At 40.4% G+C, this 22,272-nt stretch overlaps 2 protein-coding genes across 2 annotated transcripts; one reads left to right on the top strand and one right to left on the bottom strand.

The window, feature by feature from the left end:
* Positions 1-1,951: 1,951 nt before the first annotated feature.
* On the top strand, positions 1,952-7,290 carry nsrp1 (nuclear speckle splicing regulatory protein 1). Its single transcript, XM_030069495.1, has 7 exons — positions 1,952-1,999; positions 3,122-3,212; positions 3,413-3,469; positions 3,645-3,773; positions 5,484-5,691; positions 5,818-5,920; positions 6,028-7,290. Exons 1-7 carry the CDS (start codon positions 1,980-1,982, stop codon positions 6,842-6,844), a joined length of 1,425 nt encoding a protein of 474 aa, XP_029925355.1. The 5' UTR covers positions 1,952-1,979; the 3' UTR covers positions 6,845-7,290.
* A 6-nt stretch (positions 7,291-7,296) lies between these two features.
* On the bottom strand, positions 7,297-15,512 carry LOC115371634 (calpain-1 catalytic subunit-like). Its single transcript, XM_030069096.1, has 21 exons — positions 15,273-15,512; positions 15,031-15,118; positions 14,798-14,913; positions 14,463-14,596; positions 13,942-14,134; positions 13,736-13,810; positions 13,376-13,461; positions 13,110-13,181; positions 12,713-12,870; positions 12,408-12,565; positions 12,126-12,137; positions 11,802-12,004; positions 10,325-10,418; positions 10,088-10,150; positions 9,851-9,908; positions 9,670-9,725; positions 9,485-9,553; positions 9,177-9,255; positions 8,945-9,061; positions 8,184-8,236; positions 7,297-8,016 (listed from the first exon to the last, which is right to left on the bottom strand). The coding sequence occupies exons 1-21, from the start codon at positions 15,510-15,512 to the stop codon at positions 7,990-7,992; spliced, it is 2,151 nt and encodes a 716-aa protein (XP_029924956.1). The 3' UTR covers positions 7,297-7,989.
* Positions 15,513-22,272: the final 6,760 nt, after the last annotated feature.

Genomic DNA, 22,272 nt, shown 5'->3' with positions numbered 1-22,272 from the left:
AATCACAAGTGAGCTCGCTGATCCAATTTGAGAGAACGACTTTAAACAGAAACACACAGCTCACTCTCCAGAGCTGACGGCACGGAAAATAACGAACGACCTGATCAGATTCAACGGGGCCTGAAGTGACAGCAGTTTCTTCACAGCAGCCACAGTCTGTCGTCCTTTGCACTCCTGTCAGAGCAGCAGTCACTCCTCATCTTTCAACCACGGCTGAAAACTCAGCGCCTCGTGTCACCTGCTCCCTATGCAGTGATATATTCCATCCTTTACCTGGGATAGTGTCTCTCATCAGAAAATCCATTCAGTCTTCCATACATAGCTCTTATATTCTTTTAAATGATCACTGTGTGGTCAATCATTGTAAGGAGTTGTCTTTCTACTCATCACTTTTTGCAAGTGATCGAACACTTTCAGCTGAATCTGTTATATTCAAGGGTTGCTCTACATAGGCGAATTAAGCAAGTGCTCAGGATTTACTTGTACAATATAATACCTAATTGTAGTTGTCTGTTGTAATTCCCCTCACTTTAAAATTGGTGGTCAGGCCTAGAAGAAAGCCTGATCAGAAGTGTAATTACATGAGAAAGTTAATGAATAAATGCTACCAATGGTTATGTCCAGTATGGGGACTCCAGCCAGCCCTAAGCAGCTGCAGAGATACAGAGTTGCTCAAATTGCCAAGGGAAGGATTAAATTATAAGAAATAGAAAAGAAATATAAAAATATGTGCCTCAGAAATTTGTCCAAAAAAAGAGCATTATGTGCATTATGTCTATATGTGCATTAATAATTGATAACAGAAAGTTAGAGGGCAAACAGTCTTGCCCCAGTTGGATTTGCATGAAATGTTATATGTGACCAATAACATGAAAGCTAATATGTACACCATGTGACAGACATTGATTGACAAAGTAGGTTGTTTTATGATGATCCATGTGCATGCTTACAGTCACAAACAAGCTTCACTATTATTTTGACTGAATTTACTAAATATAATCACAGTACCTTCACACAGGTTTTATGAGATCATGAAACTTGTCAGTGGACAGTAGCGTCTATTCTCCACCTGGCCCAGTGGGTTTGTGCTGCTCAGAGGACAGATAGATATGGTTTTCTAAATCTGAGGCATGTAAATAGGAAAAACATGTCACTTTGTAATTTGAAAAAAAAAAAAAAAAATGCCAGAAAATTTGCAGTGACACCTTATCGTTTAAGAGGCAAATGGCAAAATTGTAAAGTTAGGATGGATGAGTACTTGTGTTGCATTCATAGACATTTCTATGATTGCATCACATCACACACACACAGACACACACACACACAGACACACACACACACACACACACACACACACACACACACACACACACACACACACACACACACACAACAAAACACATAGCCGTGATAGCCATTTACCTTCGTTATGTTTTATTAAATACTTACATTTCTTGTTGATGGACAATTGTTCCCTAGACTTGATTTTTTTTTTTTTTTTTTTTTTTAAATAAATGGCAGGCTGCAATAGTGATCGTTAGTGGTGTAATAATTTTGAGCAATGTCGCCATCTACTGGTGGATTTGATCCTCTCTATCATAAAATTAGCAGTTCCATTTAACAGTGAGCATTGATATTAATTCATTAGCACACACAGATGATGCAGTGGTTTTATATGCATGGTGCAGGCCAGTCATAACAACCATCGCTCACAATGTTTTGGCTCATCAGCGCCAGTCGCTCTATCTGCCGATTGAGCTGTGCACTTTCGCGTCAGGCTGGTGCGGCAAATCAAATGAACTAATTAAAGATACTGGCAAAAAGCAATATTGTTGTCATCAATACATCATGAATATATTCCTATTGACATATCCCACCGTATAACCAAAGTCTACAGATTATATATAACGTTTTTTTTTTTTTTGTTTTTTGTTTTTTTTTTAATCGAATCTGTCGTGTTTGGGTCACAGCAGAGCAATATGGCGGTCCCGGGCAAACAGTAAGCTGCACACATGCTAACATGGTTTTGGTTGTGTTTGATTAATAACACTGTATGTTGTTTCGTTTTGTTCACCTGCTGGATACTGTGAAGATAATCAAAGTGTGGTCAGTGTAGCAGCAACGGCGTTACAGTCCAGGGTTGTTGTATTATCGCTCATTGCTGCTAGGCTAGCTCCAGTTAGCTTTAGGCTGAATTAGCTTGACTGATGGAAGTCAGCTAACCAGAGTTCAGCTTCACTTTCGTCTCATGTTTAGAGTTTGTGCTGCTCCTAGTCTGTGTTTAGTCTCCAAAGTCATCTTAATGTAGTTTGTCCTCAGATTTGTGTTTCAGCGTTGACTTCCTTTTGTTAGGTCGTCATGCATGTTGTCTAAACTTCAATTTTCCAAGATGTGTGAAGTGGTATTGCACTCAATTTCGAATTATGTGTGCATTTGTCAGTCACATTATTGTTGTAATATTACAGGATTAATGGGGATAATGCAGGTAGGATGCAAGTAGAATATATTTTTGTATGATGCCCATATTTTTAACGAATTTCTAAGGCACATTTTTGTATTTCATATTTTCCTTTTCTGTTTCTTGTATTCACTAATGCTCATGTATATTTTTCTTTTGAGAATTTGAGCAATAAAGTATTTGTTATTTTGATTCTGAAGAATAAATTTTTTCCAGTGAAACAGAAATGCCCAGCATAGGTTTCAGTTTTCTGGCAAGTTACTTGAAACAGATACATTTAGCTTTAAAAGCCAGACAGATTCTTTTCACTGCCATCTCTTACCTGACTTGTACCTGTGGCTGCTCTTCGCTCAGGGGTATCAAAGTCAGTGCCACTATCCATAAGTTCAGGACAAATCTGCAGAGGGATTCAGAAGATCTTTGTCTATTTCCAACTCAGCTCAGATATCAGGATTTGTGTTTGTTCCTAAACACTGCCGACAAACATTTAATAATCAGAGGTATAACCTCCTCTGCTCCTTACAGTTGCTGAGTTTGTTTTCAGTCTTGGCTGTGAGGTACATGTGAAATTGCAAGATGCATTGCCTGGGGCAGGACAGTGTAAGATTGGTAGGACTTAAGAGGCTAGTCTTTTCATGAGGGCCTTCTCCTGATTTTCCACAGATATGGGCTGATCTTGCCCCAGAAGAAAGGAGCAGCCAAGGCGGCAGCCCTGCAGAGACCCTCAGTGTTTGGGGATGACTCTGATGACGAGGTAGTCATGTTTTTTTGTTTATTTTATTTTCTCAATTACCAGCAAAATACTCTTTTGTCATTCAACAATCATCATTAATGGAGTTTTTCATCTGAATATGTTTTTGCTAAAAGAGAAACACCCAATCCAAGGTTTAAATAGTATGCTGGACTTAGGTTCACATAGGTTGATGGTGATGTTTTGTCTTGGTCTTTCCTCAGACCTCAGTCGGGGAGAGTCTACAGAAAGAAGCGGTGAAGAAGAAGATGATGAAGCAGGTGAGAGGAGGGATAAAAACACTGTCCGAATTATTGTAGTAACTTGTATTAGGAACTCAAATATTTTTAGTTTTACCATTATTTTAGATGCTTCTCTGTGACTAACATTTTTTTTCTATTTTTCCGTCTGCCTGAATTTGTTTCTTTTGCTGTCTCTGTCTCTCTGTGTCAAAAGACCCGTTTGGAGATGCAGAAAGCCCTGGAGCAGGACAGCACTGTGTATGACTATGATGCTGTGTACGATGACATTCAGAAACAGAGACTGGAGAGCAACAAGAAAATTCTTGGAGGAACAGACAGGAAGGTAATTGCCTTTCACTAAAGCCACTAGCATACTGTTGATGACTTATATATTGGCATTAGCTGATGTTGGGTTGTAGGGTGATATGGACCAAATCAAATACTGATATCTTTTGACCTAATTGATACTGATATTCTGATGATATTGTAGGGATGACTGTTGGTGCTTTCATAAGATATTTACAAACAACGATTTTTGAACAGTCATGAGTAATGTGGATATGGTGATGAAGCAGGGAGAGGCAAATATTAAAATAGCTACAACAGATTAATAAGTTCAGACAATTGCATTCCTTAACTGTAATTCAGCTTTTTAAACCAGGAAAAGATGTTTATGCCAAATCACAATATTATGATAACCAAAATCCCAGACGATATGTAGTCTCTATTATGATAGAGTATCAGTACCTCGCCAAGCCCTCTTGGTTTGGGTGGCTTGTTGGTTAGAAAGTCTGTCCTGCAGTTGGAGGGCTGGGATTCAACTACTGGGCTCCCAAGCATCCATCCATGTTGAAGAACATTATATGGACAAAAGTATTGGACCACCTACACATTACACCTACAGGAGCTTTTATGACATCCCATTCTAAATCTATAGGCATTAATATGGAGTTGGTCCCCCCTTTGATGCTAGAACAGCTTCCACTCTTCTGGTGGAAGCAGATTTTGGACGAGGGGGCCTGGCTCACACTCTCCATTCTAGTTGATCCCAAAGGTGTTGGATGGGGTTGAGGTCAGGGCTCTGTGCGTCTCTTCCACACCAAACTCACTCAGCCATGTCTTTATGGAGCTGCTTTGTGCACTGGGGCTCAGTCATGCTGGAACAGAAAAGGGCCTTCCCCAAACTGTTCCCTCAAAGTTGGAAGCAGAGAATTGTCCAAAATGTCTCAGTGAGCTGAAGCATTAAGATTTCTCTTCACTGGAACTGAGGGGCCGAGGCCGACCCCAGAAAAACAAGCCCATAGCATTATCCCTCCTCCACCAAACTTTACAGTCGGCACAATGCAGTCAGGCAGGGAACGTTCACCAAACACCACCAGATAGAGAAGTATGATTGGTCACTCCACAGAACATGTTTCCATTGCTCCAGAGTCCCGCGGCAGCGTGCTTTACACCGCTCCATCTGACGCTTGGTGTTGTGCTTGGTGATGTAAGACTTGAGTGCGGCTGCTCGGCCATGCCATGAAGCTCCCGGCTCACAGTTTTTGTGCTGATGTTAATGCCAGAGGAGGTTTGGAGCTCTGCAGTTACTGAGTCAGCAGAGCGTTGGCCACTTTTACGCACTATGAGCCTCAGCACTCAGCGACTCCGCTCTGCAACTTTACGTGGTCTGCTGTGGTTCCTAAACACTTCCACTTTGCAATAATACCACTTACAGTTGATAGTGAAATATCTCGAAGGGAAGAAATTTCAGCAACGGTGGCATTACATTACTGTTACAGTACCACACTGGAACTCAGTGAGCTCTTTAGAACGAGACATTCTTCCACAAATGTTTGTAAAGGCAGACTGCATGGCTAGCTGCTGAATTTTGTATACCTGTGGTAAAGGGACTGGATGAAACACCTGAATTCAGTGATTTAGAGGTGTGGCTCAGTAATTTTGTCCATATAGCATATCTTTGAGCAAGACCAGAGGTGATCTCTGACTGATCTGACCTCCTTGTGACTGTTTTACCATATCTGCATTATTTCCTCTTACTCTCACCTTACAGCCAAAGTACATCAACCAGTTGATGAAAGCTGTCGAAGAGCGAAAGAAAGAGCAAGAACGGAGGGATGAAAGGAAGATCCAGAAGGAGAGGGAAGCGGAGGGAGAGCAGTTTGCTGATAAAGAGGCTTACGTTACCTCCGCCTACAGGCAGAAACTGCAGGAGAGGAAGGAGGAGCAGGAGAGAGAGAGGAGGGAGGCAGAGATGGAAGGTTAGACTCATCCATTAGATATCTTTTTCTTTCTTTCTGTTTTTTTTTTTTTTTTAAATAGAAATAAGCCATTCTGAGTGAAACAATGTAAAAATATATGTTTTTATGTTTACTCATTTTGGTTAGCTGCTCTGGATGTGAGGAAGCAAAAGGACCTGAGTGGCTTCTACCGGCACCTGCTGAACCAGACAGTGGGAGAGGAGGCGATACCAGATCGCTCAGCAGAGAGGTCAGTTCCAGCTCAAATTAAACACACACACACACACACACACAGCTTCACATATTTTAGGACTGATTTAAGGTTTTAATTGTGTCTTTCTCTTCATGCTGCCACAGAACTCAGAGCTCAAAGGTTTCAGAAGCTACAGAGAGGACTTCACCCGTACCTTCACCTACCTCCCATGACAATTCATATAGTGATACAGAGGAGAGGCATGATCAGAAATCTGGGTTTAGCAAGCCTGGATCTGGCTCCAGCCACTCTAAGCGCCAGTATAGACAGAGGTCACCGTCATCAGGGAGTGGAGAAGAGAAGGAGAAGGAGAAAGAGCGAGATAGGGACAGACAGAAGAAGAGCCACAGAGACCATGACAGAGATAGAGACAGAGACAGAGACAGAGGAAGGGATAGGGAGACAGATCGAGACAGAGACAGAAACAGAGACAGAGATAGAGACAGAGATAGAGATGACAGACACGGGGGAAGGAGGGATGACCGGGACAGAAGGAAAGACAGGGATAGGGATAGAGACCGAGGCAGGGAAGATGACAGAAACAGAGCCAGAGGGGACACGGAGAGGGAGGAGAAGCACGGAAAAAGAGAGAGGAGCCCAAAGGACAGAGAGCGCGAGAAGAACGGGGAAAGAGAGAAGAGGAGGAATCCGGATGAGGACAAACGGAAAGATGAGGAGAGGGAGAGGAGGAAGGACTCGGAGAGGGAGAAGGCAACCAAGAGGGAAGAAAAAGACACAGAGAGGAAGGAGGCAGTAGTAGAAGAGAGTAAGGAGAAAAAGGGTGAGGAAAAGGAGGAGAAAGTGAACAAGTTTGCGAAGCGTAGTAACAATGAGAGCGTGAGTTCAGCAAGAGAGAGGTACCTGGCTAGGCAGCTGGCCCGCTCTGCCTGCAAGAGCTACGTCGAGAAGGAAGAGGACTGACAGCGGAGTTGTGACCACTGCCAAGACTCCCTGTCTTAATCTGATTTGTGGCTGCTTTAATGGACGTATCAGATATTACGTGCATACGCCATGTTTGTATGCTGTGTAAATCCCCCTAGCCTTCAATGCACTGCAGTGGACAGACTCACACAGCAGAGGGCGCTGTAAGACTAATGGATTTCCTGAGTTAAATGGGTGAATTCTTGTTTCATTTGTCATAAATGACTGAAATTAGAGTGCTAACATGTAAATATGTGTCTTGAAAGACTTGTGTAAAAATTTAAGGGCATGAGTGTTTGGATGAAGACTAATATTGCTTCACTTGAATGAGGATGAATGAATGGAGGAACAGTTATGAGCCAGGGTCTTCTGCTTGGGTAATAAGTTTTCTATTCCTTGGAGTCATCTGTTTTGAGTCAATAAAACAATCCCAGGTCCATAGTTTACTCCTTTGTATCCTGTTTATTTTATTGCACAGAGATTTTACAGTGCACTGTGATTTAAACATGTACAGGATTAACTGATAATGGTTTGCATTATATGAGGCAGAATTACAGGTATAACTAAGATCATGGAGTTTTTCACAGTTTTCTTTAATTGTTTTTCTCTGACTATGCCGCAAATTCTAACTTATGTTATTTCCATGATTGAAAGAAACGTTTTTTTAGAGTTGGCACTTAAAAACAATAATATGTAATGTGACAGCCAGTCTATTTCAAGCACTGTACATGCACATCTCTAGATAAAGGAGTTCCTGATATTTTTTGAGTCCAAGATGAAGAAGCACAAAACTTTTTGACACACAAGGCTAATACTAAAACACCACAATGGATCCAATGTTTCTTCTTTCTTTTTTCTTTTTAAATCAATCTTTAACTTTAGCTGATACTGTTTGCTGCATGACCTCCCCAAAACATTCATAAAATTGTAATTTTACATAACTTTTCCAGGGCCTGGAAGCTGTATCAAACCTAATGACTATTCTGGGTTTTTCTAGACTATATGAACCTTTGAAGAAAGATTTTATGACAGAAATGACAAACCCTTATCACATCAAAAAGTTTTGGTAAGAAGACAATTTCCATCAGAGTTGGATTGCAGCAATCTTTACTGCCATCTTCTGCCTCTCCACAGCGATGTCATGTCTAGGAGTACATGAACATGTTTGTCCACTGAAATAAAGGATTAAATATAATTTAGAAATGTATTTGTCAATATTTTTTTCAACACTTAAGTAAGGACCCATGCACAGAATGGATAGCACACGACATATGCAGATGTATATCTTGAAGTAACAAGTTTTGTGACATGATATCGCATTAAGAGCAACCAGATATACCTCATTCCAATCCAGGTGAATAACTCCGTCTGAAGATCGGTTTTTGAACACCGCTGCAATTAAAACAAACCACAACATTTGACACGTACTGGGAAGGCCATGGGATAAAATGCAGTATTTTGAAGTGCATGAGTATGCTTTGTGTAGTCTACCACTATTTTCTCTCTTCTCTTTTGATGACGCAATCTTAACTTTCATCAAAACCAAGAAACGGCCAAATTTGCAAACAATAAATAATCTGCAGGCCTATCACAAGTCATTTAGTCTCATAAAATCTTGCTCTTCTTAAAACAGGTGAAAAAAATTGCCAGTAGTGTGAGATAATCCCTTTGTTTTCCAGTGCCGTTTCAGTTTCAGGATTTCTAAGTGTAAATATGTCGAAACAAGGCACAATAAGGCAGAGAAAGAAAGAAGAAAACAAACAAACAAACAAAAAAAACAAGTTGATTAACAAGTGGGACTATCTCATCCCACTGTCAGATTTTATCACTTGTTTTACAAAAGAAAAATGAGACAATAAATGATTTAGACAAAGATTTTCTTGCAGTGAAATCTTGAATGTAACTCGTGAAAAATCAAAAAGCAAATGTGATATGACCTTACTAAATTGTCCGCATTAAAGAGCTGTGTCTTGCCCCTTTACCTCTCTAGATTACTGTTTTGCCAGTTGGAAAAAATGTGAGCACAGCAGCTTTTATCTTTTTTTTTTTTTTTTCTTCTTCTTTGAATGTGGTGTGATTGGCTGTGGCCCTGTAACTCACTGGAAAGGTTCTCCAGGCGCAGCATCAGAGGGAGGAAGTTCTCCAAGGTGGTGGACGAGCTGTAGCCGGAGTAGCGGAACATCATCATAACCACCAAGCCATCATCCAGCTCTATTCCTGGTGGCAAAGGCAACGAGAAGTGATAAATTTGAAGTATTCCCACATTTCATGTTTTTTTTTTCTCTCTGCAGACAGTTAAAGTCAAATCTGGTGATCTAATTTGTTCTTCTACCTGAGGCCCGAATTGCATTCTGTAACTCGTTATAGGACAGGGTTCCAGTCTTGGAAACGTCTGCGCGATCAAAGATTTTCTGGAAGAAATGTGAATCTGATTTTACAGACGAAGCGCAAACACACAGACTGAATATGGATATGAAAGTCAGAGTTTCATGGTGTCTGAAATGATTCATTGCACACTGCAGACACATCAAATCTCCACAATCTAGCTCAAACCTCTACAGAAGAAAACTATCCACATTCAGAAAATCAGATTAAATCAACTGTAGTTTGCTTTCATGGTGGCTTTGTGTGATGCATTACCCTGTAGTGTTCAAACTTGTTCCACAGATTCAAGAATTCAGTATAGCTCATTTTCTTCCTTCGGTCGGTCTTAGTATATTAAGGAAGATATACAACAAACCATTTAACCCCCATTCAGTGTGTCGTGATTTCATTTTAATTTCTATATTAAAATAAGTTAGAACATGTTCTTGTTTGAAGGATACATCCATCAGAGCAATCATGCTCCTGCAGGTATTCAGATCAAACCAGCTCACACTTCCTGTGAAATAAAGACACACAGAGTATCTCAAATTACAAAAAATAAATCACTGAGAATTGGCATTTAGTAATGTTTTGAAAGGAACCAAAGCGTTGGAAAGCATGGAACAAAGACTATCAGCTCACCATGATGGAAATGGTCATTCAGGAGTTTTTGGAGCTGAATGTCACTCAGCTCGCCATTCTGACAACAGAGACCAGAAATATAATATCATTAAAAAAACAAAAACAAAAACATGGCAGCTGGCAGATCTTGAAAATGTGTGATGGGTGAGCAACTGAGTGGAGACAGAGAAAAGAAAGAGAAACAGACAGATTTAAAGACAGATGCAAAACTGATCAAAATGGAGTAAAATAACTCACCTGGTCAGCGTAACGCTTGAACATAAGATAGGTTGAGTTGTTCTCCTTGTCATTGTCAGTTGGCTTAAAAAAAGAAAAAAAAATCATCACCAATACAGTCACCTGAGCTTGAGTCTGTAAATTCACCAGTTAACAAGTCGAACAACAAATTCTGCAGCCACTGTGTGCTCTTATTTTGACAGGGGCTGAATTATAGCTACATGTATACAACAGCTAGAGTGTTTTTTTGTTTCATACCTTGGGATGAACTGGGCGTTCATTATCATTATCATGGTCATGGTCATGGTCGTGGTCGTGGTCGTGGTCGTCGTCATCATCACCATCATGGACACTGGACACAGAAGAGAGCTTCCAGTCAATTTGTGTATTTTATGTATTTTTTTTTTTTAATTGCTCTCATGTTGTGGAAGACTACAAATATTTAATTTCTGCACTAGATTTCTGCAAGAGAAAAAAAATGTGATGCTAATTTGCTCAAGACCTCAAAGATGAGCTGTAGGCTTGATGATTACATGTCATGAAATGTTTCTGATTTATCCCATTATAGATATGAACTATAGATAGTTCATAGTCTATATGGATGGGCCATATTAAAATGTTGTGACTCATCAGTTATAACCAGCACAGCTTTACCGTTGACCTGGGCCTGCCGCTCTACTGCAGCCTTCAGCAGCAGAACTCTCATGTTTGGCCTCAAAACCTGTTAGAAATGCTCTTTTTGGAAATGGAAATCTTACAGGACAGTCAAATATGTCTTGAAATTATCCACCCAAAAAAAAATGTCCAAACAGTGCTTTCTAACAAGATGTATTTATCATTTATGATAATACACTGTCTTTTATACATCTTTCTGGTTTGGATTGAGTTGAAGGCTAGCATGAAGCTGCAGCAGAGCTATGTGCAGTTCTACCTGATGGGTGGTAACATGTTATTGTGACCTGGTGGACAAATACCCAACCTACCCTTTAAAGCAACTACAAGAAACTTTCATTTTGTGTTGATTTTGGCGCCCCCTTTGGACAAAAGAGGTAAGTGTCTCCTGAAATGAAAACTGAGCTTCATATGAGCACCGCCGCCTCGTGTCGTAAAGATCTTGACCTGGCCTTGTTTTGAAAGCAAGTGGAAGAAAGACTGAAGGTTTGGCTTAGCTTAAAAAAAAAAAATACTGACAGCAAAATGTAGCACCTGCATTAAGCAAGGTTAGTATTGTTAACGAAAAACTAACAAAATAACAAAAACGAGGTGGGAAAGAACATTTCTGTTGACTGAAGTAAAAATAAAAACTGACTAAAATAAACTAAAATTATAGAGACAATTTCTTTAGTTTTCCTCTTTGTCAGTGTATTTGGTTGTTCATCTGTCCTCAGCAGATCATTTTTTGTTAAAAATGGTATGATGTTTTGCTGCAGTTTTGTTACAAAATATTTTTTATGACCTTTTTGAATTTCACCCCTGACAAACACATCATATTACAAAAAGACTAACTAACACTGACTCTAATAAAAACTAAACTAAAACTAAGAATGTTCAAAAAACTGGACAGATTTCACAGTGACAGGCATTTAGAATGACTACGGAAACCTTGTATTTGCTTTAAAATCAACATTATCATTTCTTTGGTGAGCTTTACTTTGATGCTACCAACCGTTGTGGCAGAATTTGGGTCAGATTTTAAAACAGTGTGCACATCACAGTGACAAAGGTGAAGCCTTACTTTATTTCGTTGTTGGCCTTGGAGTAGACAGTGAGCACGAAGTCTGCGTTGGTGTTGGGCTTCATGGTGGAGGGGATGATCACGTACTCTGCTGGCTGCAGGCTGTGCAGCTCGATCAGGTCCCTTTGGTCGCTGTAAAGCTGCCTGTCCTTCACAGGCCTATTTCTCCTGAAGAAGGAGGACCCCAGATGCCCCTGTGGTGTCTGGAGGGAACGTACGTCTAAATCAATTCACTGTTTGTACAACATCATTGGCTGTTACAGGAATGAAATTACTTTGGAATTTGCTTTGTGTGCACAGTTGTGTGTACTTCTTTGTACTTACCCCTGGTGGCACCTGTTGGATTTGAAATGGAAAAAAAAAAATATGTTAGTTCCATTTTTTTGGGGGGGGGGGGGGTGATAGTTTGAACAAGGAAAATCAATTTGGGAAAATGCAAAGGCAAAAGTTCTGCCGTGAATTAATCTTTTCTCAACTTTGTATTTTATCATTTTTATATGTGCACTGCAAATGTGTATTTAATCATTAGGCCTACTCAGTTATAGTTTACTTATATTTGACACATGACTAAGTACAGGCATTTAAACTACACGAGAGTCATCACACCTGGTAGAGGGTGAGCCCGATGGGGTTGTATCTGGCCTTTGTCCGATTGCGCTGAGGAGGTTTCTGCATCAGAGACAGCAGGACGTTCTTATCTTCCTTCTCGGTCCTGTCGATCTCCTTCACTTTGAGGCGATACTGAGGATTCTTTGAAAAGGTATCTGGGGACGGGAAAGGTAGTGTTAAACAGTACTGTGGCCAGCACAGATAATGCTTAAGTTAAACTGTGGTTGTTTTTTGCCCCCGCATATAAAAGGAAAATGCCATTGTGTCCGCACATTTGTTTGTTAAGGATTAATGAGGCCTACCCTCGTTGACGTTGCCTCCTGCATTTCTCCCTGCAACCCAGCTATTGTCATAAATCATACATTTCCACTGGCAGGTAAGGTCACCATCCAGAAAGTTTGGGTTCTCACAGCAGACGATCAGTTCATTGAAATAGTAACAGAAGTCCTCCAACTCCATCCTGATGCACACAGACAGGCAGGGAGCAGACAGACAGGCACAGAGGGAGACAAAGAGAAAGGCCAGGGAAAACAAATGAATAGATAATCATGCTGAAGCAAAGACACTGTTCATACTGCTTCCAAACAGAAGTGGAAAAACAAGGGTATGACTGTTACCAAATTTAAAATCAAGAATGAAATCTATATTTATCTTGCTCACTTTGTAATATTTTGGTCACAAACTGCTATCATTATTTACCAGAACTCTCCATCGTTGTTTTTGATACACTTGGCCCGATCCTCAGACGTAACTTGGTTCCACATATTTGAACTGGGCAGAAAAACAAGAGTTAATGAGAGCAGGCAACATGTGACGTTAAACAGGACTACCTGTTCTTCACAGAAAAAAAGTTGCATAAACTTGATTTTTCTCAGTGGTGTACAGTATATCTGTGCTGATGCTGCATTATCTGTTTAAAATGCAAACCTCTATTGAATATGAGATGATATAAAAGTAATCCATACCTGTCACTCCACTTCCCCTTCCACTCCTGTCTGCCCCAAGGGTTCATGAGTCGAACCAGCCTCGCTTTGGAGCCATCATACTCAACCTGGAAATCAAAGTTGTCGCCAGTTTCAACTTTTTCTTCTTTCAGTTTCACTTTATAACCCTCCACAGACTGTGAAATTTGCCACTTCTAATGCCTCTACCATGATGATGAAGGTGATGAAATCTGTTGATAGCAAAGTTTTGCTGACGAAATCTTGCAGGCAGTTCAAACTAAAGCTATTAAAGATAAAAGCTGTAAAAGCTAAATATTTTCAAGCTTGCCTCCACACACACACACACACACACACACACATGCTCGCAGTACTATGATGTACCTCAGTAACTGCTGTTACAGAGTAAGCATGTCCATCCACCAATCCAGTGTGTGACACAGAATTCACCAATTCATCCTGAAATAGACAAAACATTACATCATTCTGCATAATTTAATTTTCACAATTGTTTCATCTTAAAGCAGCTAAAGGGCTCAGTCCTTGAAGTAGAAAAAAAGTGGGAAAAAAAACAACAAAATTTCTGTTACCCCTTTCCAGGATGTCCCGCAGCAAATCATTGACTTGCATCCAGTGGCTCTGGTCAGTGAGGCCCACAGCTCGGCATCATGGGAGTAAGTGTGAGCGTCTTTGAGCTTGTAGGTCATGTGCACCCCTCCGCTGAAATCCTTGAAGGCCTCTGATGAATGACCACTATGCATGTCTGCGTAAGAGCCACACACTCTGACAGAAACACAAACAAAACAGTCGATGTAAACAAAGGCTGCACCTTTTGGCATCAGGATGAACAGGAATAAAATATGCAGCATAATGAAAGAGAGAGTTGTAGCTGGGTTTTTAACATTTTTGAAAATCAGTTTAATCTTCATCATTTTAATACAGCAACTCTTTCTTCAATCATCTGTGAGCAGAGCCATTATTGACCTACTGAACATCATCATAGGTCTTGTGGGGATCTTGAGAGCGGAGGATTTTAAATACTAAATGTGAATTTTGTCCCATTGCTGCATTTTTTGCAATAGCATGTCATTGACGAGTGCTGTTCACATACTTGGCATATGCTTTCTCAAGCAGAGGGACCCAGAACTCATTTCCAGTTTTGGAACGCACAGACAGGAGCTCCTTGTTGAACGTTGGAAGATAGTCATCGATGACAACGTCCACCCACTTTCCAAACCTCCAGAACTGACACAACACAGACAGGAAGAGACGAGCAGCAAGCTCAGGTGAGCTGTCGTGAACTATGAAGGCTGCAGATGAACTAAAATGACCTGAGTCAAACCATGGCAAGTTGAGTGTGTGTTACTTTATGAGATCTTCAACACAGGTATCTTCTGAAAGGACTGCATTATAACTACAGGATGTTCTGCTTTATTACCTACTCACCCTGAAGTGAAATATTCCTGCGTAGTCCTTGAAGGTTTGGTCCAGAGGCACGACTTGCACCATTAAGTCTTTCTGGAATGTCAGTGATGCAATTGCAGCCAGAAACCAGCAGTTACCTAAAAATGAGAAACACTTGAACACTTTGATGTATAATTTAAAGTGACAACCATGTATGATGTACACTTTTTGTACTTTTTGTACTTCTAAGCGGTATTTCAGTAATTTTTACTGACCCACTTTCCCTTGACTAAAGTCAAATCGTGAAGCTCCTTCAACAAAGAAAGAAGGCTCCTTGTTGATGTTTTGTTCCCTCATGATGTCCTGTAGCAAAACAAAAACAAAGAACTAAGTTCATAGATGGGGATGAAATTGTGACACTTTAACTTTATTTAACATTTCACATTTTAGATTTTCATGTGAAAGGACTAACGAAATCAAGCACTGATGTACAGTGCAGATGTCTTCTACATCTTACCACAGGTCTGAGCCACTTTACTTCCTCTTGTTGCCACCGACTCAAACTTGGCAAGTCTCCCAGAGAATTCATGTCAGGTGGGAAGGTGCTGTCATAAAAAATTCTCCCTGTGCGGAGAGAGAAGTCTTTCAGGTGCTCATAGTCTTGTTGGTTATACTTTGCAGGGTTGGAGGGGCTCCCCTCGCTGCCATCTTGGTAGCGCAGGTTGATAACATCAGTGCAGGTGCTGGGTTGCGGCATGTTGAGGTGCAAAACAGGAGCTCTGAGGGAATAGAAGAGAGAGAAAACATAAAATCCACTGAAAACTCCTAAAGAAACTCAGTTCTAATTTGAAATGCAGACTAACAGGTGAGGTCATGACATTCACAGGCTATTTGTCTCTGTTCACAGTTAGAGCTAAACTGAGATAATTGCCTGAGAGGTGGTTGCAACCAACTGCTGTCTGTCAAGAGAAGCCTTGGATCTGCTCAGCCAGGTGCAGCCTAATGCAGCAGGACATCCCTAATATATACTCATGCTCTCTTACATAAGTACTGCTTGGGCAGACCCACCCCCGAAACTATAGACAAACTGCATTTGCATAGGAGGACTCTAGTTTCAGATGTAAGTTAATAGCAAATGAATACTCTTATTCTATAACACCCACATTTGGTTCCAGAAGTTACAAAAAACGGCATATACAGCAGCAAAAGAATAGCTGCAATTTTAAATAAATAAACATGCAAACCAATCCAATTGGCAAGGGGAATCTGCAGAGAGGTAATTATAGGTGGCCTGTCATGAGATGTTAAAATAGATGTGATTTGAAATGCGAGGAATTTCATGGCAAATTAAAACACAGAACACTACACAGAGCTGGGAAAACATGTTGAATTCCCACCCTAAAAACACATCTAGTCAACGAAAATAGAGTAGAAAGCAATGTTTATAAAATGTTAGGCAATGACAAAATTTATTGTGTGCAAGAAAATTGTGGGCTGTTTTCTGCCTAGTTATTTTTGTAGAGGGTTGATTTTTAAAGGGATTTGAGGAGGCCTCCATTGCGTCAGTGGGTTTTGTGAGAACACTGAGATTTTGCCTATGGCAAATAGCTTCAATGGGAAATGGTACGTATACGTTGTATATATATACCCCACCCTCGAAACTATAACATAAAGACTGTTTTTATAGGGGGTTGGGCCTCTAGTTTCAGAGATTAAATTGTCATCATGATATACCACTAAACTTTGGTTTAATGTACAAGTGAAGATGAAATTAGAGGTTTTGTGATTGATGCATATACATAGGAGCTATGAGTGGAAACAAGGTTTTCAGCATTAAGAGGATGCAGTTCTATACTTGGTGCTATTTACTCTAATGCTACACAGTCAGGCATATTGTAAAAATATGTAAAAAAAAAAAAAAAAAAAAAAAAAAGCATTAATCTTATACTCTTAATCTTATAATGAATAACAGATCTTATCACACTTAGACTATTGCTCAGAGGTTTGGTCGTGCGCTGCCGCATCATCGATAAAGAAACTGCAAATTGCTCAGAATAAAGCAGCACGATGTTTACTTCAATGTCCATATCGAACAAATGTCAGGGCAATGCATAACGGTCTTGCTTGGTTGAATGTAAAGAACAGATTTATTGCCTCATTACTTACTTTTATTTGGAAAATATCAGTGACTAAATTGCCAAGGGTTCTATATAAACGTCTGTCTTTTAGTTCTGATGAACATGTATATAACACCAGGCATGCTACTGAAGGTAGATTTACTCTACCTAAAGTGAAAACAAACAAGATGAAAAGTACAGTAATGTTTAGAGCTATGGTGATATGGAATGCTCTGCCGGGCCGTATCATTCAAGAAAAAAACAAATATAGATTTAGAGAATTATTGAAAGAGTATTTATTAGCAAAACAGTTCTCGGAGTCTGCTGATGTTTAGTTGTGGCTACTGAGTACAAGTAATTAGTGTCAGTTTGATGATCTTTATGAAATCCAAATGATGTTTTATGTAAATGCAATATAATGGAATCACACCTAACATAGGTTGATATAGACCTGACCATCTGACCACTTATGATTTAGGTTAATAGCTACACTTTGGAGGTACAGTTAATGTGAACTAGGTCCTGTACTGTATATATGTTTTTGTTTTGTTGTTTGTTTTGTTTTGTTTTGTTTTGTAGATTGGTGTGAGTTGTTTTTGGTTGTTGTTTTTGTCTTGTTGTGTGGTGTGTTTATTGTAATATACTGTAATGTAAAGATAATTGTGTTGGGTGTGGACTCCAGGAAGAATAGCAATGGCCTCTGCCAAAGCTAATGGAGATCCAAATAAAGATAAATAAAGATAAAGATAAAGATATATCTAAGGTCAAGGTCTTCATGGACTGACCAGTCGAACTGTCTCAGTGCAAAAGCTTCTAGTTAACTAATTATGCTGATATAAGAGAAAATGTAGGGATGTCAGTCATATGCTCAGCTAGCTGTATGATGCTGGACATGTCATCCGCATTTTCCTTGATAGAGATAAAAGAATGGAAATCCTTTTGTTCAAACTGAGGCTGACAGCTGTGTTGCCTTAAAATATTTCCATCCCAACCAGTGCTATAGCAGGTACCTTATTATGAACACTTGCCATTTGAGTATGCAAATGAACCATCCTAAAAAATTAATCTGTTCGAGTCTTGGCTCAGAATTGTTGCAAAATGCTAAATGCAAATAATTACCCTAATTATTTAACACACATCTTTTTTCCAAAAGCTAGACTTAAAAGCAAAATTCCTCTACAGCAATAGCAGAAAAACTGCAATTTTAAATAAACATGCAAACAAATTTAAATTGGCAAGGGGAAATACACAGAGGGGTAATTACAGAGAGGTGGCCTGTAGTGAGGTGTTTAAAAAGATGAGCACTAATTGAAAAATGGAACACTAAACAGAACTTAGAAAATATTTTGCTGAATCTCCAACTTACGCAAGGATCTAGTCAACCTCTGGGCTGCAGCCCACTGATGGTCCACAAGCCCCCCTCTAGTGGGCCACAGAGTCCTGCACGGGTCCAGTTTACAAACCTGTGTCTGACTCGAAACCACAACACTCTTTACTGTACCTGTTGCAGTTTTCTGTAAATGAGTTCTGGAACTGACCCACCTGACCCGCTAATGCAAGACCTGCAACCCAACCCGTACCCGCTACCGAACACACCCACACTCTCTTTAAAAAGGTAAAATTTAACTTCAGTTTGGCTAATCAGTGAAGCCACAGATGACGTCATTCTCACCGTCTGTAACCACACTGACTTCCTCCTGGACTTCCCAGGCCTGACTAGGCCTCCTGGCCGAGTCAGATGTTCACACTTCATGATGATGATTAATGTGTGGTTTATGGATCTGTGCCTGTTTTTTGTGGATATTAACTTTTATTGTTATACAGTTACACAAAATACTTTATAAGTGATTGTAATTATTCTTATAGAATTTTTTATGGAACTTTTAGGGATTTTTTCATGGATTTTTTTATGGAATGAGCTGTCTAACATTTGTGGACAATTCTGATTTATTACCTACTAGCATTTTAATTCATGAGAAAAAAAATGGTATTAGTTTCAGCAATAATGCTAACCCTAAAATAATAATAATAAAAAAAGAGAGATCTGCCAAAAGAGCTTTTGAGAGATATGTATATTTTTTATGACCCCTTACATGTTATAATAATGTTACAGTTGGGCTTTGGGGTGAAAAAAAAAAAGCCCATGATCTAGTCGGTAAAACCAGAGTAAAAAAAGGTTTTAAATTGTGAGGCGATGACAGAGTTTATTGTGTCAAAGAAAATTGTGTGTTGTCATTCAGGCTTGTTATTTATGTAACGTGGGCAGGGGGTAATTTTAAAGGAATTTGCCTGCTTTGCTTAAGAGGGTTTTGCAAGAACACTGAGACACTCCTCATGGCAAGGTTTGGCTCGGGGACCTGTCACGCAAAGAAAGGTGTCTGAAAGTTTCCATTGTCCCCGTCAGTGCAGTCTTCAAGAACTGTGTGTACATCTTTTTGTGAGTGTGTGTGTATGTGTGTGTGTGTGTGTGTGTGTGTGTTGGTGGTCCTCTCATATCATATTCAGACGCCCTTTTCTCCAGCAGTCTGATGAAGCTCTTGCTGGGGGCTCTTAAACTGCCTAGCTGAGAGACGTAGTCAGAGTGTGTTGGGTCTATCCTGGGTTTTCCTCCCAGCTGTCAGGCCTAGAGCACCTCCAACCCAGGAGCATCTTTACCACCTTCCCAAACCACCGTAACTGGCTCCTCTGAATATGGAGGAGCTGCAGCTCGATACCGAGATCCTTTGAAAGTACAAAACTCCTCACTGGTGCAGAGGAATTTCATCATGGCTACATAGAGTATATGTGCAATCTCATTTGTTTTAGTCACGGTCAAGTTTGGGACCATAACTGAAAATCAGATTGACCACTTAACAAAGGTCTTTGCTCCGCTCTCTTGTCACCACCATAGTCCACTGCAGAAGTGCAGCGGAGGCCCCTAACCAGGCATCAGTCTCACATTTTTTTATACCCGAGAACCTCAGATACCAGATACAAGGCGCTCCTTAAAGTGACGCTGCTGCTCTCCCTTATCTAGATGGGGTCAGGAAGAGCAGCAGTGCCTGCATCACACTCAGCTGCAGACCAGTCCAGTGCACATTAAATATTATAGTCTAATGAAGCAAAGATGATCCTAATGTCTCTGAAGTGGACATGCCTCAGATCTTGGCTGTCCTGTCCAAGACACAAACAGGAGAGGGAACAACCCCGGAAGCACCCCGAACTTGCTTGGCCCAATACTCAATAATGCCCAATAATGCAAGCACAGCTCTTGCTCTGAGTATAAAGACTGAATGTCTTGCAGCATGACATATCTTATGTTCCCCAGAGTTGCCTCGCTGCTGTTGCTGCAAGCCTTTCCCACACCCACAAACCAGAATAGAAGAGGCAATTTCCCAAGGAAACTGAGCAGTGTGATTCTACATTTACTGGAACAAACCCTCAGGTCCTCTAGTTTGAAAATGAGGGTGACAACCTGTATATCAATCCAAGGGCACTGTTCACAAAATCCACCAGCCTTTTCCAGCAACCCACTCATCATCTTGAGGAAGGCCAAACACTCTAAATCTGACACCTGCAACCCTACCACAGGTGCACAGGTATGCACATGTAGCTCTTAAAGGAATATCAAACCCAGTTAAAAAAAAAGGGAATTGTCTTACTTAGTATTATTCTTGAGTGCTATCTTCATCACCCATCAACACTCACAGTTCCTAAAAGTCAGTAACTGTAATAAAACTGAGTTTTAGGGGCTCCATTCTCTACAGCAGGGGTCTGAGACTGAGAACCTGCCTTTGGACAAATCCTCCCTGTAGGTCTACCATTCATTAACATCATGTTACATTCACACTGGGTCAAATTTTCACTGCTTTCTATTCATTGTTTAAGTAGCCTGCGTGCATTGTATTCTGGTAGCTGTCCAGCCAGAATCCAGAGGCAGGGCGGACACGAGCATCCCACCCATTTGCAAAGTATACAGTACATTCAGAAAGTATTCACCCTTCACTTTTTTTACTTTTGTTATGTTGCAGCCTGATGCTACAATCGTTTAAATTTAATTTTTCTCTCATTAATCTACACTCAGTACAGCATAATGACAAAGTGAAAACAAAATTGTAGAAATTTTTGTAAATTTATTAAAAAGGAAAAACTGAACTATCACATTGACATAAGTATTCAGACCCTTAGGTACTTACTTGAAGCACTTTTTTGCAGCAATTTCAGCTTTGAGTCTTTTTGGGTATGACGCAACAAGCTTTGCACACCTGGATCTGGGGATTTTATGCCATTCTTCTGTGCAAATCTCAAGCTCAGTCAGGTTGGATGGGGACTGTCGGTGGACAGCCATTTTCAGGTCTCCCCAGAGATGTTTGATAGGGTTCAAGTCAGGGCTCTGGCTGGGCCGCTCTAGGACATTCACAGAGTTGTCACTAAGCCACTCCTGTGTTGTCTTGGCTGTGTGCTTAGGGTCATTGTCATGTTGGAAGGTGAACCTTTGGCCCAGTCTGAGGTCCTGGGTGCTGTGGAACAGGTTTTCATTGAGGATATCTCTGAACTTTGCTTCATTCAGCTTTCCTTCAACCCTGACCAGTCTCCCAGTCCCTGCTGCTGAAAAACACCCCCACAGCATGAGGCTGCCACCACCATGCTTCACTGTAGGGATTGGCCTGGTGATGAGCGCTGCCTGGTTTCTTCCAGACCTAACGTTTGGAATTGAGGCCAAACAGTTCAATCTTGGTTTCATCAGACCAGAGAATCTTGTTTCTCACAGTTTGAGAGTCCTTCAGGTGCTTCTCTGCAAACTCCAAGAGGGCTTTCATGTGTTTTGCACTGAGGAGAGGCTTCCGTCCAGCCACTATGCCATAAAGCCCAGATCGGTGGAGGCTGCAGTGATGGTTGTCCTTCTGGAGCTTTCTTTCTGGAGCTTCTCCACACAGGAATTTGCCACAAGTGGACTCTAATCAAGGTGTCGAAACATCTCAGCAACAATCAAGAGAAATGGGAGGCACCTGAGCTAAATTTCAAGTGTTGTTGCAAAAATTTCAACAATTCTGTTTTCACTTTGTCATTATGGGGTACTGAGTGTAGATTAATGAGAGAAAAAATGAATTTAAACAACTGTAGCATCAGGCTGCAACATAACAAAAGTGAAAAAAGTGAAGGGGGTCTGAATACTTTATGAATGCACTGTACACTGGGTTTCAAAATATGCAAATTACAAGTCATTGCTGCAGCTTTCCACCACCTGTGGCAGTTTCAGGCGACTGTTTTTTTTTCTTCTTCTGGGTGTAATGTGACAGCATTTAAGACCAGTGTTATGTGCACACCTGCTAAGGGAGTAATATCTCCTTTTTCAATAAATTCTGACATGTCATTTCTTGTTTTGATGAGCACTATTATGCAAAACACATTTTTCGTGAC

This window comes from Myripristis murdjan, chromosome 14 (assembly GCF_902150065.1).
Source record: "Myripristis murdjan chromosome 14, fMyrMur1.1, whole genome shotgun sequence".
NCBI lineage: Eukaryota > Metazoa > Chordata > Actinopteri > Holocentriformes > Holocentridae > Myripristis > Myripristis murdjan.
Note: the sequence above shows the minus strand (reverse complement) of the source record. Positions and strands in the feature narration are given on the sequence as shown.

Bases quoted from the DNA above. Each gene is read 5' to 3' on its own strand.
- nsrp1 (XM_030069495.1), top strand. From the start codon at position 1,980: ATGGCGGTCCCGGGCAAACA. The intron at 2,000-3,121 runs GTAAGCTGCACA...GATTTTCCACAG, and splicing joins ATGGCGGTCCCGGGCAAACA to ATATGGGCTGATCTTGCCCC. The intron at 3,470-3,644 runs GTGAGAGGAGGG...CTGTGTCAAAAG, and splicing joins AGAAGAAGATGATGAAGCAG to ACCCGTTTGGAGATGCAGAA.
- LOC115371634 (XM_030069096.1), bottom strand. From the start codon at position 15,512: ATGCCGCAACCCAGCACCTGCACTGATGTTATCAACCTGCGCTACCAA. The intron at 13,462-13,735 runs GTACATCATAGT...TTTGATTTCCAG, and splicing joins CTGTAACAGCAGTTACTGAG to GTTGAGTATGATGGCTCCAA. The intron at 8,017-8,183 runs GTATATCTGGTT...CCTTTATTTCAG, and splicing joins TTCACCTGGATTGGAATGAG to TGGACAAACATGTTCATGTA.